This window comes from Helianthus annuus, chromosome 14 (assembly GCF_002127325.2).
Source record: "Helianthus annuus cultivar XRQ/B chromosome 14, HanXRQr2.0-SUNRISE, whole genome shotgun sequence".
NCBI classification, from domain to species: domain Eukaryota; kingdom Viridiplantae; phylum Streptophyta; class Magnoliopsida; order Asterales; family Asteraceae; genus Helianthus; species Helianthus annuus.
In genome coordinates, this window is record NC_035446.2 from 73,972,364 (window position 1) to 73,987,034 (window position 14,671).

At 37.7% G+C, this 14,671-nt stretch overlaps 1 protein-coding gene across 1 annotated transcript; it reads left to right on the forward strand.

Moving 5' to 3' along the window:
- The first annotated feature begins 12,380 nt into the window (after positions 1-12,380).
- On the forward strand, positions 12,381-13,244 carry LOC110906779 (histone chaperone ASF1-like). The gene has a single exon (XM_022151858.1). It carries the CDS (start codon positions 12,381-12,383, stop codon positions 13,242-13,244), a length of 864 nt encoding a protein of 287 aa, XP_022007550.1.
- Positions 13,245-14,671: the final 1,427 nt, after the last annotated feature.

Sequence of the window (14,671 nt, forward strand, 5' to 3'; positions counted from 1 at the left end):
ACAAGTCGTTCGATCGAACAAGCTAACCGATTGACTGTGTACTGTTCGATTGAACAAGTCATTCGATCCAAGTGCATTTGTGATAGATTTTTGAAAATCATAAAAATTCTTCTAAGTGTTTGTTAAAATTGTTTTAGGTACTTGAAAATGGACGAGTTCATGAACCCTTTTAGCGACATGTATGCATTCCCTGGAAACACTGGAGATGATACGTCAAATCGAACAAATGAAAATTCTCCAAGTACAAAGAAGACTTTGTCTGATGCCTTGAGCGTGGAGAGCGCATATGGTACATATAACAAACCACCAAAGTTGATGGCGATCGAAGAGTATAACAGGTGGGCCAAAAGATTCGATGAATGGCTGAAGCTTTCGCGTACCCGAGCTGGAAAAGTTTAAAGAGCGGGTTCAACAATGGAAGAGTAGACTTTAAAAATCTAACAGAAAGTGAAGATATCGAAAATTTTGTGGCTGAGCAGAAATGTATAGCATTGATTCACCAGTCAGTGAGAGACGATATAATCTCATTGATTGAGTACACAAACGCAAAAGATCTTTGGGAAAAATTAAAAGTTAAGTGTGTTGGTACTACTGAAATAGTCAAGAAAAAGAAAAAGTTATTGAGAAAAGAATTTGACTTGTTCGGATGCTTAAAAAATGAGTCTGTTTCTAAAATAATTGAGCGATTTGGGCATCTAAAGATGGAGTTGGCAAGACGTGGATTCATATATTCTCAAGACTAGTCGACAAGCTGTTTAATTCTTTACCAGATGACAAAGATTGGCAATACTTTGCCCTGATGTTAAAGAACACGATAAAGCCGGAAGAGTTGACTGTCGATCTGCTGATTAAGAGACTAGAAAGTCATGAGCTGGAAATAAAGAAATTGAACAAAGTCAATCACTCATCGTACCAGCAAAATGTAGAACTGTACTATAGGGGTAGTATGATCCCAAAGATAATTTCCCCCAAAACAGCATTCTCAGCAGAAAATTCAGAACCGACCAATCAAGAAAATTTAAACAGTGGGTTCCATGGAGGAATGTCTTCCAATGCTTCAAGTCAAGGATCATCTTCTAGTACTTCAAGTCAATAGCAATCAGCACCAAAGAATATATTTCAATGCAACATCGCTGTGGATTTGAAAAATGGTCAAAATTTCAGTGAGGAGTCAGCAAAGCAAAAGATGGTGTTCTTTGCCTTTGTGCTAGAGTCATATGAAAGTCTTGTGGCCGGGAAGATAGGCAATACCAACCTTACGAAAGAAGACTATGATCAAATCGATCCAGAGGAAATGGAATTGATCGATATAAGGTGGTGCATGGCCAGTGCTGTAAGAAGGGCACAACGTTTCATGGAGATAACTGGGAGAAAATCTATTGGTGGACCATCTACCAAGTTAGGGTTTGACAAGACAAAAGTGACATGTTTCAAGTGTAAGCAGAAAGGTCACTTTAAGCGCGAGTGTCGAAATGCTTATGTTGATGATTCTGAAAATCCATTTAGAGAAGATTATTACAAGAGAGTGATTTATCATCAGAATAAATCAGAACCGCCCAGGATGAAACAGATTGAGGATACCTCAAAAGAAAAATCCAGAGCTCTCGCCGTGATTCATGATGATGAAGGTTATGACTGGAGCGAGTTGCTACCGGAAGAGGATGCGGTTGGTTACGCTTTTGTTGTAAAAATTGTTCCTTTTAAGGACAACCGAACGGAAGAAGAAAAGTTTGTAAATCGAAGAATGAAAGCCCAAACAAGAATGAGCAGAATCTACAACACTTATAGAGAAGCCAAAAGGGCAAAGAGATGGGATGCAGACAGAGAGTTTTATCTTGATCCTCAAGGAAACATTGCAGTTGATCTTGACTCCATTAGTGTTGATGCTCTCATTCAACAATTTGCTGATGAAGAAGAAGCTAGACAGAAAGAATGGTGGGGTAGTGGTGAAGAGAAAGATGAAAAAGAAAAGAAGGCAGAAAAGAAGCAGCAGACAAAGAAGATTGATGATGAGATTATCGATACATCTCAAGAGTTTACTGCTGAAAACCTGATGAAGATGGCCGACAGAGTTCTTGCTACAAAGGAGCTAGAGGTAGTTTCTACTTCTGGAACTGAGTCAAAAGGCCAGGTCAGTCAGATTGATACAAACAAAGAGTCAGGTAAGAAAGTAATGGTGACTGCAAGAATTGCATGAAAAACTGCAAAGATTATAGTACTATTACTTACCTTAACAACAAAAAGGTTGAAGATCTGACAAAAAGAGTCAGAGATGTTGAAAATCAGATATTAAACCGGGATAAAATGTTGAAAGCTTCAAATGAACGAGCAAAAGAGTTAACAGAAAAAATTGAAAGTGATAAAAGTGACATAGAAAGAACTAGGAAAGAAAATGAAAAACTAATTCTTGAAAATCGTCACATCACCGAAAATTTTGAGAAGCTTAAACGAACGGTTAAAGATTCTGATGAACGAAATGGTAAAACAACAAAAGAAAATCTTCAACTATTAGGTGTGCTTAGAGTAAAAGAGGAATTGATCAACCAACAACTGGATGAAATTGCAAAGTTGAAGCTTCAATTTCAAGAAGCTAAAATTGAAAATGAACGTATCCAGTTGAAATTGAACAGCTACAACTCCGCTAGTCTTGTTCTACAAAACATTGTTCCAAAACCAATTGGTAAGAACAAAGCTGGAGAAGATGTATACTCTGATGGAATGGGTGTGGGATTTCATCGAGTTCCACCACCAGTTCTAAACAATTTCTCAAAGAAGAAATCTGGGTTGGTTAATGATGAGGAGGCTAATGGAGTAAAACTTCCGGACACAATTGATATAACATTCACATCATCTTCTGATGAAGAAAGTGTCCAATCTGAAGTTGTGAAAAGTGTTGTTGAAAATGTTTTAAAATCTGAGAGTGACACTTCTGAGGAAGATGAATGCTTTCTTGACAAATACATTTCAAAATCGAAATCCAAAAACAACTCAAATGAGGAACCAAATCTTGTAATGTACAAGATAGTTGGATCTGATAAGTTGTATTCGGATTGTGATTTTCTGATAGAAAATGTGAATGTTGACAAAATAAAAAATGTGTTCAAATTAATTGAAATCAATGTGTCTGAAATTGATGGGTTAAAAGGTGCTAAGAGGGAAATGAACTTTGAAAAGGATAAATCTTACTACAAAAAACCTGTTGTACCTCCGTGTTTTCATAACAACAAACAAAACAGATGGTCAGATGGTTATCAGGAGGGTAAGAATTATCCAAGAAAGAATGTTCAAAACAAAAAATTTGTGGAGAAGAAAGTATTTGTGAAAAGTTCAAGTTTGAGCTCACTTTCTGATGAAGAATCAAAAATCTTTTCAAAATCAAACAAAGAGTTCTTCGAGAAGAAAGCCTCACAGCCTCAGTCTGAAGGAACAAGTAGGGTAGTTGACACCCGAACATGCTTCAAATGTAATCAAGTTGGACATATTGCACGAAAGTGTACCAATTTGAAGCCTAAGACTGAAGTTGTTGAGATACAGAAAAAGAAAGTTGATGGGAATGGAAAGGCACCATTGTTTATTGAGAAAAAGGTTTTGATAAATGATAACACCAAAGTCAAAATTGAATCTGTTAAGAATGAGGTAACTAAAAATGACAAATTTTACAAACGAGTTGCCTCATCTCAACAAACTTGGAAGCCAAAAGGTGTTGAGCAGAAAGCAAGTTCTCCAAAACCAAAGGTTTCTGAGACTGAAAAATCATCATCTTCAACCAAGAAGATATATGCACCTTTGGATTTGTTTGAGAAACTTCAGAAACAAAAATCAAATTTTGTAAAGAAATATGTGGTGAAGAAAGACCAATCATCTGGTCAACCTCCGAAAAAGGATGTTTCTTTATATAAAGAGGTTGAGATTGGGTCTGAGGAGAACTTGAAGATAAACGATAAAAATTTTCCACCGCTTTACACAAAAACAACTCACATCAATGTCAAGTTACCCGAGTCACAGAAGGCTTGGGTAGCATCAAAATCTAATTAAATGATTTTGATATGTGTAGGGGCTTCCTAGATCCGTTTCACGTTGGATTATGGATAGTGGAGCTTCTCGGCACATGACGGGGCGACGTTGTTATATGATGTTAGAAATTTCAATGGAGGTTATGTAGGATTCGCAGGAAATCAAGGTGGTAGGATTATCGGTGAAGGAACGTTATCCAATGGGATTGTGACGTATGAAATTGTTAACTACATTGCTGAGCTAGAGAATTATCTGCTGAGTATCTCGCAGATTTGTGACAGGATGTATACTATTCATTTCACTAAAAAAGAGAGTTTGATCTTAAAACCAGGATTTGTTATCTGTGAGGAATGGATAATCATGAGGGCACCAAGAGTTAATGACCTGTACGTGTTGGACATGAGTGTATCTACTACAACCATGGGTCAGGCTCATTGTTTTGTGTCTAGAGCAACGGAGAAAGAATCAAAATTATGGCATAGGAAAATGGGTCACATTCACCTACGAAAGATGAATCACCTAGTGCATAACGATTTAGTTCTGGGAGTTCATGTGAAAGGCTTTCATCTAGAAGGGGAGTGTATTAGCTGCATCAAAGGCAAACAGAAGAAGAAGTCACACCCTAAAAAGCAAGTCAATTCAGTATCAAGACCTCTGGAGAGACTTCACATGGATTTGTTTGGTCCTGTGAATGTCAAAAGTATTACATGAGATTACTACTGTTTGGTTGTTACTGATGTTTATTCCAGATTTTCGTGGGTTTCGTTTTTGAAGACAAAAGATGAAATGTTTGAAATCTTGATGGCATTGTTCAAAAAGATTGAAAATCTGTACCAAAGGCGTATTAGGAGAATCAGAAGTGATAATGGTACTGAATTTAAGAATAGCAAGATGGAAGAATTTTGTGATGAAAGAGGTATATTGCATGAGTAGAGTGCTCCGTACACTCCGCAGCAGAATGGAGTCGCAGAACGCAAAAACCGGACACTAATCGAGACGGCTAGAACAATGCTTGCTGATTCAAAACTTCCAATAAATTTTTGGGCAGAAGCTGTTTCCGCCGCATGCTATACGCTCAACAGAGTTCTCATTGTCAAAAAGTTCAACAAAACATGGTTTGAGTTAATCAATAACCGCAAACCTAATCTGAAGTATCTTGAACCGTTCGGGTCACCCTGTACCGTTCTAGAACCTTTTGGAAAGTTCAATGTGAAAAGCATTGATGGTATATTCGTTGGGTATTCAAGTCCATTACGACGAGTGTTCATTCCAAGTTTGAAGAGGATTATTGAGGCTCACAATGTTGAATGTCAAGGTCATACAATGCCTCCACAGAATCCTGGAGATTCATGGCATTTTAATTACGACACGTTGTGGGATTCATTTGATATGGGAGAGCAGATAGAAGATGAACTAGAATTCTTTGATGAATTGGATATTCTAAGAGATTATGAGTCATCAGAAGAAAGATTTCCAGCTAAATTTTCTAGGCGACCACAACAAACTTCAAATGACGATGAAGCAGGTCCTAGTAATGCTGGAGAACATGATGATATTCAAGAAACTTCTTCAGAACAAGAACAAGCTCCCGATATTCAGACGGCAACAAATGATGAATTAACACCTGATATCGGTCCAACATTTGATCATGGTGATTTAGAGTCTGAGGAGGAGCAGATCCAGATTTCAGATCAAACAAATTCTATCAGTGAACAAAATGCAAATCATAATGTCACAAATTTGGAAGGCGAGGTAGACGTTCCAGGAGAGGTGATGCCAAGAACTCTTTCATATCACCTTGAAGAGCTGATAATTGGAGAGTTACAAACAGGCGTTCACACCAGACGACAGATTGACCAAGGGCTTACTTGCTTTTATTCTACTATTGCTCCTTTGCAAATAGAATTTTCACTCAGTTGTTACATTTCGCAGGTTGAGCCACGGACATACAAGGAAGCACTAACTGAAGATTCGTGGGTCAACGCTATGCAAGAGGAGCTAAACCAGTTTGAAAAGTTCGGAGTCTGGAAGCTGGTGGATTTGCCTGAAGGACATAGGAAGATAAACACCAAGTGGGTGTTTAAGTGCAAAAGAGACGACAGAGGGGTTGTTATTCGAAACAAAGCTCGACTCGTTGTCCAAGGCTTCAGTCAGCAGGAGGGTATAGATTTCACAGAAGTATACGCTCCCATTGCTCGGCTTGAAGCAATCCGTATCTTCCTAGCATTTGCATCATGGAAGAGATTCAAAGTGTATCAGCTTGATGTAAAGTCGGCCTTTCTCTACGGTAAAGTGAAGGAGGAAGTATATGTCGGACAGCCACCGGGCTTCGCCGACCCATACCATAAAGACAAGGTTTATCTTTTGGAGAAGGAATTATATGGCTTTCACCAGGCCCCGAGAGCCTGGTATGAGACTCTGTCTTAGCATTTGCTAGCCAATCACTTCATCCGAGGAAAGATAGACGCCACCCTCTTCACAAAGAAGTCGACGGACATCTTCTGATAGTACAGATTTATGTGGATGACATAATTTTCGGGTCTACAAACGAACAAATCTGCAAAGACTTTGAAAATATTATGAAGCAGAAGTTCGAAATATCATCAATGGGTGAGATGAAGTTCTTGTTGGGACTACAGGTTGATCAACTACCCGAGGGAACTTTCATACATCAGACAAAGTACGTTCATGATATCTTGGAGAAGTTCGGGATGTCTGGATTGTCACCAATGTCCACCCCATTAGCAACGAACCATGGAATACATCCTGATCTCACCGGAGATAAAGTGGATGAAACATTGTATCGCTCAATGATCGGTTCGCTAATATACCTGACTGCTTCAAGGCCGGATATTATGTATCCCACTTGCCTAGCAGCACGGTTTTAGTCAAACCCCAGAGCTTCGCATTTGGTAATCGTAAAAAGGATATTACGCTACCTGAAAGGAACTCCATCTTTGGGGTTGTGGTATCCTAAAGAAGGTGACTTCATGCTCAAAGGGTACTCTGATTCCGACTTTGGATGCTACAAAGTCAATGCAAAATCAACAACAGCGGGGTGCCAGTTTTTCGGACCACGATTGGTCACCTGGCAATGCAAGAAGCAGACCGCTGTAGCTTTATCCACCTGTGAAGCTGAGTATGTATCTGCCAGCAGTTGCTGCTCTCAGATCTTGTGGATTCAGCAAAAGATGCGCGATTATGGTTTTCAATTTCTGAATTCCCCTACATTTGTTGATAATGAGGCAGCAATAAACATCACTAAAAATCCCGTTCATCATGCTAAAACAAAACATATTGAAATTCGTCATCACTTTATTCGCGATTGTTTCGAGAAGAAGTTGATACGAATTGAGAAAATCCATACTGACGAGCAAAAAGCTGATTTACATACCAAAGCCTTTGATAAAAAAACGTTTTCAATATCTGCTAAAATTGAATGGTATGAAGCTTTTGTCGGTATTGGAGGGAATTGTTAGCATTGATGTTGACTGCACTGTATATGACGAGGAGAAACAATCTACAATGGTTTGTCGATTTTTTTACCTGTTTTGGTTTTTGGGGGAGATAGGTATATTTGTATATACTTTCTGAAAATGCAAAAACATTAAAAAATTGAAAAACCCAAAAACATGAGAAAATTCCAAAATCCAAAAACAATAGAAATCTGAAAAAGAGCTTGTGTAAAAAGGGAAAATGATAGTACATCAGCTAGACAGTTTCAGTATGCTAAAGATATGTAATGAATCTAGCATTAAACAATCTTGCTGATGATGTGTCAATGGGTTTTTATACACTTAGTAAATTTGTTTTGGATATAAACATAAAACATTAACTTACTTATTTCATGGGGAACACTACTTGAATATATAGGTAACCCCTGAAATCTCGTTTGAAAGATCCATCTTTCTGAAATATTAGGTCTTTATACTCAGTGATATCTGGGGTATTATTCTGGGACTTCTGCTGAATGGAAGTTCTGACCTAGTCCCCGAATAATACATTCTGCATTGCTTGAAACATAGCACAGCCCTCAGCAAATTGATGAAATAATAAAATTGATAGTCATTGCTGTTGTATAAAAGATCCTCTAAAGGGGACACACCGAAAAGTCGAAGCCGTCATCTCTCTGCGTATACGGAAGTATCGACTTGAGCTCTCATGGCCCTCGCATCTAACCCCTTACAAATATCATCTGTGGTATATTAACCTGTAAGACTGAATATTGGGATCTGGATACGGGAGTATATTCAAGAGGTGGGACACTCGAATAAGTTTAAGTTCTTAATTCACCTAATTCGTATCCTGAACAGATTGAAACTTGTATAAAAATTTAAAATGGATCAGTATATTGACAATCAATGTGAATTGCTTAATGTTTATAATGTTGTCAAGCTTAACGGTACTTGAAATTTGTCGGTGGCTGATATGATTCCCTAACACGCTCACCAAAAATATGTTTGTAAATATTTTATTTTCATTACATTCCGTACTTTAGTTTTTGTAATTCATTTCTAGTTTAGAATGTGCATTTAAAATCCAAAAAGATTTTTCTTCTACTTTATTTTAAGACAAACCAAAGCAGAGAGTTGATCTTCAGATTCTCAGTCTGATGCAGTTGCAGGAAGATTATTCTAATCTGGAAGATGGGTTGAGAGCTAATCTTGAAAGAACCAAAGAAAATGCAAAGTCTATGTAAGTTCATTAATTTGAAACTTGTAAATTTTCAGAAAAAGATTGATCAAAATATCAGTATGTTTTGTCTCGGGTCAACCAAGGTCGTTAAGTTGAACTTGGTAGGCAAATTAAGTACCTAGGGTCATTAACTTGGACCTAGATACTTATGTGGATTTCTCAAACGCTGATAAAGTCAAAACGGTCAAAAAGTCAAAGTGCTTTGAAGTCAAAATGTCACTAGGTTCGAACAGGCTAGCCGATCGGCCAGCATTGCTAGCCGATCGAACAGCCAAGCCATATCAAGGACACCTATAAATAGGTGGTCAAGGGTCAGTCAAACGGTTACATTGATTCTTGATTCCCTTTGAAGATAAAACATTGGTTTGTTGGTTTACTCATCATTCTCAATGGCAAAGGTATGTATTTCTCAATCAAATCTGTTTTCTTGTTTGTGTTCTTCATGTTCGTTCCTGTCGGTGCTTATTTCTTAGATCTAGGAGATTTTAGGAACTTTTGATGAAATTCAAGCATAGGGTTTTGTTTGGAATGTTTAGATCTACAGATTAGCCGGAACAATTTGTGATAAAACATGTTTAATCTGTGTAGATCTAAGATTTAGGTTTTCGGTAGTCGGAGAGGTTTTTGTCAAATTAAACCCTGGATAGAACGAGTTAGACAAAGATGAACATAGGGTTTTGATCGCGACATCATTAGGAATATAGATCTGTGTTCAATTTGTGTTGATTTGTCTGAAATTTTTGAAGAATCCTTTGTGTTCATATCTGTTCTTGTATGAGATGCTAGCCGATCGGCTAGACTAGCCGATCGAACAGCAATGAAAATATTTGGCTTTTGTTGTTGAATAATAGGATAGTTCATGCCTTGAAAATTGTGCCAACAAATGTTATGAAATCTTTGTGTTAGAATTTTCAGATGTATGCTAGTCGATCGAATAGCATTGCTAGCCGATCGAACAGCATTGCTAGCCGATCGAACAACATTGCTAGTCGATCGAACAGCATATTACCATATCCTGTTTTCTGAACAAAGTGCTAGTCGATCGAACAACATTGCTAGTCGATCGAACAGTATTGCTAGCCGATCGAACAATATTGCTAGCCGATTGAACAGCATTGCAAGGCGATCGGACAACATCCTCATCTTTACATAGTTTTCTGTGCAAGACTGCCAACCGATCGAAAAGCATCTGCTAGCCGATCGGACATCATTAGTGAAAATTCCATTGCCATACATTGCTAGTCGATCGAACAGCATTGCTAGTCGATCGAACAGCAATTTATCATACATTGTTATCAGAACAAGTGACAGTTCGATCGAACAGCATTGTTAGCCGATCGAACAACATTTTTAACCGATCGAACTGCATCTCTTATTTGATTCAAGAAGACATGCTAACCGTTTGAACAGTCACTGTCTCACTACACATACTAACCGATCGAACAACAATGCTATTCGATCGAACAGGCCAGTCGATTCTCTAGTACTATCACATAGAGAATCTCAGTGTTAGAAAAATTTTCAAAAATTTCATCTTTCATCCTTATGCCTCTATATCAATACAAATGATTAATAATGTATATACTTACAGGGAAGAGGAAAGGATACAGACAAAGGTCACAATGTACATTGCGTAATTGATGCTGAAACCACGAATGGTACGGTGGTTGAAAAGATGGCAAAATTTTTTAGAGAAAGCAGAGTTGCAAAAGCTTTATCTAATAGAACTACGGTTTATGAGTCCCATGTTAGAGCTTTCTGGGATACAGCAAGATTTGATGAATCAGACAAAATGATACACGCAGTGTTGAGAAAAAAGGACCAAGTTGGAAAAGACATAGATGTTGAGTTTGAATTTGGTGTTGGAGATGTTAGGAGAGTTCTTGATTTACAGGATTCTGATGATAATCTAACAATCATGTCAGAACGTCTTGTTAAAGGATTGTGGTGTAGAATGGGATTCACTGGGCATATAAATGGAAAAATGCTTAAAAGAAATTTCTCAAAGGCTTATCGGTACTTGATGCATTGCATGGTGCATTCGATGTCACACAGAAAAGGAGCATATGATGAAGTACCCGATTACATCATGAACTTCATTGCTAGCCTGGTATTGAACATAAAGTACAATATTTCTCAAGTGATATTTGATTACATGAAAGAAAATTGGAAAAATGAAGCAGACAGATACATCATGTACCCTAGATTCATCATGATGTTAATCAATGATAAGATCAAGGATCTTCCAAAGAACAGTGATGATATCATGGAGCTGAGTAGTGTAAACTATATTACAATTGGAAGAATCACCAAGGAAAAGGATGCAAAAACAAAGCAAATGATATGCAGAATCAAGGATAAAGATTATGTTGTTCCTGAGAATGAAAAGTGGAGGCATGATAACAGTGATTCAGATAATGAAAATGAATGAAAATGATAAGATGAGCGAGATGGCTGAGAAGAAGACTAGATGGTGGTGTGTGAGAGATGGAAAAAGAAAGAGAACACCTAAGTCATCCCCTGCAGTTACCATTCCAAAGGATGGAGATAAGGGTATAGTGAACGGGGGAGCCTTAAGACAGTTAGAATTTATGTTTAAGTAAATATTTCTAATATCTCTGTTAATATTTGTTTTTGTAGGGTCTTCTGGAGAACCGCAGCAGATATTGGTTGATGAAACTGTCTTAGAGCCATCTGTGGTCATTGAGCAAGGAGCTGATCTTCTGAACCAAGATAAATCAAGTGAGGATGATTCTGAAGCAACTCAATCAGAATCAGAATTAGATCCAACAACTCTTGGGAGAGGGAAAGCTCAGTTAAAGAAGAAGCCTTTAAAGAAAAAGAAAGCATCTGATGAAGAAGATTCACCTTATGATCCTGATCAGCCAAAGAAACAAATAAAGAAGCGTAAAGCAGTTCAAGCTGGAATCATTCCAAGAAATGTTAGAGCAAAGAAAGCTGGTGCTGAACCATCAAAAGAAAAGGGAGGAAAGACAGAAAAACATGTTCAGAAATCAAAAGATCAAAGTGTTGAAACTCCAAAAGAATCTGAGGTAAAAATTACTGAAGAAGCAGTGGTGAGAGCTAAAGAAAGAACAAAAGGTGATGATGATTATGTAGAAATCACTGGATTCAAGGCTGCTCCTCCACAAGATAAACCAGGACCGTTACATTCTAAAGATTCAAAGTATGATTACATTCTTGAAGGTCTTCCAGAAGCAACAGGAGTTTACACAGAAGATATTCCTGAAGATGATTATGACATGTTCAATGATGAAGCGGTTAAAGAATTGTTACAAAAGGTTAACAAGTTGGAGAAAGAAAAGGCCAAGACTGAATTAGAACGTGATATTCTGAAGAAACAAGTTGATAATCTCATGAAAGCTCATGATCAAGTCAGAGAAGTCCTGATAGAACAAGAAGAAACGATGAACAAAATGAGGAATGAAGCTCATGATAATTCAAAGTTGTTTGAACTGTTGACGGCAGAGATTGCTTCGTTGAATTTGAAGATAAAGAACTTGGAAGATGTGAATCAGACGCTTAATCAGCTTCTCAGTGAGATGAGTGAAGCTTCATCAAACGAAATGAAGGCAATGAAGTTCGAGATGGAAGCCATGAAGGCAGACAAAGTGATGAAAGATGAATAACTTCATATGCTATACTCTGTTATGGAGAGTCATTTCAAGATGGATGTTCATGTCGAATTCAATGAAATAGAAGTGAAAAGAGCTGAAGAAAGAAGAATGGAACGAGAAAGACATCTAGCTGAAGAAGCCACCCAAAAGAACAAAGGTGTGATTGACGATACTCAAGAAGCTGGTGGATCATCAAGTCAACCTGAGATTGGTGGTTCATCAAATCAAGAAGATATTGAAATGGTTGAAGCTGTAGATGTTCAAGAACAAGAAAATATTCAAGAACAAATTGATCAAGACTTCATGATGGTTGGTGATGCTGAAAATGTTCAGGAACATGTTGATCAAGACTTCATGATGGTTGGAGAGTCTTCTGAGCCTTTGGATGCTGAAAATGTTCTTAGAAAGGTGTTTGTTTTTCAAAGAAAGAGAAAGGCTAGAGAAATGCTTTTACTAGAGTGGAAGACAGATCAGTTTGTGCTTGTTGGTAATGCCTATCCTGTGCCTTACAATGTTCACGAAGTTGCTCGTGAAATGAAAGTCAAAGAAAGGCGAAGAAAGGCAAAGAAAGCTCGTGGAGAAATCGTTGATGATGACTCTGATGTAGAGCTATTTGGCGATGATGACGAAGAAAATGAAGATGATAATGATGAAAATGATGACAAGCCTGATGATCATAATGATAAAGATAATAAGGGAGATGATGATGATGATCAGGGTGCTTCTGGGTTATTGATCAAAGATCCAATTGTTCAAGAAAGAATTAATGAGCTGATGAATGATGAAATCAATGAACAAGAGGATGACGTACAAAATGAAGCTTCATCATTAGGAAAGCAACATGCTGATCAGGTATTCCTCTCAAACCCAACTATTATTTACTTGAATGTTCCATAAGAAGGTGAGGTTGAAGTTAGAAGAACTAGAGCTGAAATGCTAGAAGAGTTGGGGTTAGAAGAAGGAAAGTTTAAGTTTGATATTGAGGATGAGATTCCTCAGCCACCAGCGAAAGACTTCGAGCCCAGATATGCATATGAAGCAGATCATTATGATGATGTAATTGTTGAAGATGCTTCAGATTCTTCCGAAGATGAAATTGATTTTCACTATGCTGGGGTTGATGAAACGTTTCCTTCATTGGCTGAGATGTTTAAAGACAAAAATGAAGAAGAAATTAAAAGAAAGATTGTTGAAAAGATCTCCACAGAAGGTGTTCCTGAAACTATTCCGAGAGAGATTCTTGAAGAAGAAAGAAAGAAATGGTTCAAAAATATGCCTAAAGAAAGAAAAACTCTTAGAGCTCTCCAGTACTTCACTCACAACAAAAATCTATCATGGGGAGATATTATATCGTGGGGATACCTTGAAGATCTCAAAGTATATGCCATCAGGAGAGAAGAGGGAGTTCAATACTTTGAGTTCTTATCTGATATTAGTTCTCTACGGTGGTGGGATGTGGATGGATTGGTAAAGACAAAGAACATTAAGCAGTTCTACTATGGTTCTGAAGTTAGACAACATGATCAAGATTTGTGGAACTACATCAAATTGCAAGCAAATAATGGCTATCCTGATTGGAAGCCACAGTATCCAAGGCAGATTGTCACATACTTGGAAAACGGAGAAAAAGATATAACTCTGGATGTAAAGCTGCCCAAGTGTCTGAAGAACATGCCTCTCAGAGCCATCGAGCAAGATTTTCATGATTTATTTCAAGGATGGTTTTACAATGAAATAACAACTGAGGCAGTTATCTCTCTTTATGACAAGTCCACTGGAAAATCCCGAAGAATCAGTATATTGGATCCAATGTGGCTTGTTAATTGCTCAAAGAAAGACATTGATTGCATGTTCCTTAACAAGATCGTTTATGAGAAGAGAGACAAAGCTCAAGCAATGCAATATCAATCAATTGTAGATGTTTGCTTCGCTCAAGACATCAATTCAGGTAGATATTGGAAGTCTAAATGGAGAGACATTGAAATTGATGAGTTCTTGAAAAGATACAAGCGCAGTCAAAGATCTAAGGAGATAGCTAAGAGAGCAGCTGAATTGGGAAGACGAAAAATGGGGTATGTACCACCAACAGATCAGACGCCAATTGAATCTGAAGAAAACAAGATTCCAAAATGGGATCGAAAGCGTGATGGTGACCCAGAATACAGGAAATGGTGGATGACTGAAGGTAGACACAAAAGACGAAAAATGTTAGAAGAAAGAGAGGAAAAGAGAAGACAAAAGGCTAAAGAGCGAAGACGGAACAGGAAGTAATGAAGACTATGCTGGAAGGAACTACAGCTACATCCGAGGGGGAGTTTGTTAGT

Excerpts from the sequence above, each read along its gene's own strand:
- LOC110906779 (XM_022151858.1), top strand. The coding sequence starts at position 12,381 with ATGGAGAGTCATTTCAAGATGGATGTTCATGTCGAATTCAATGAAATA.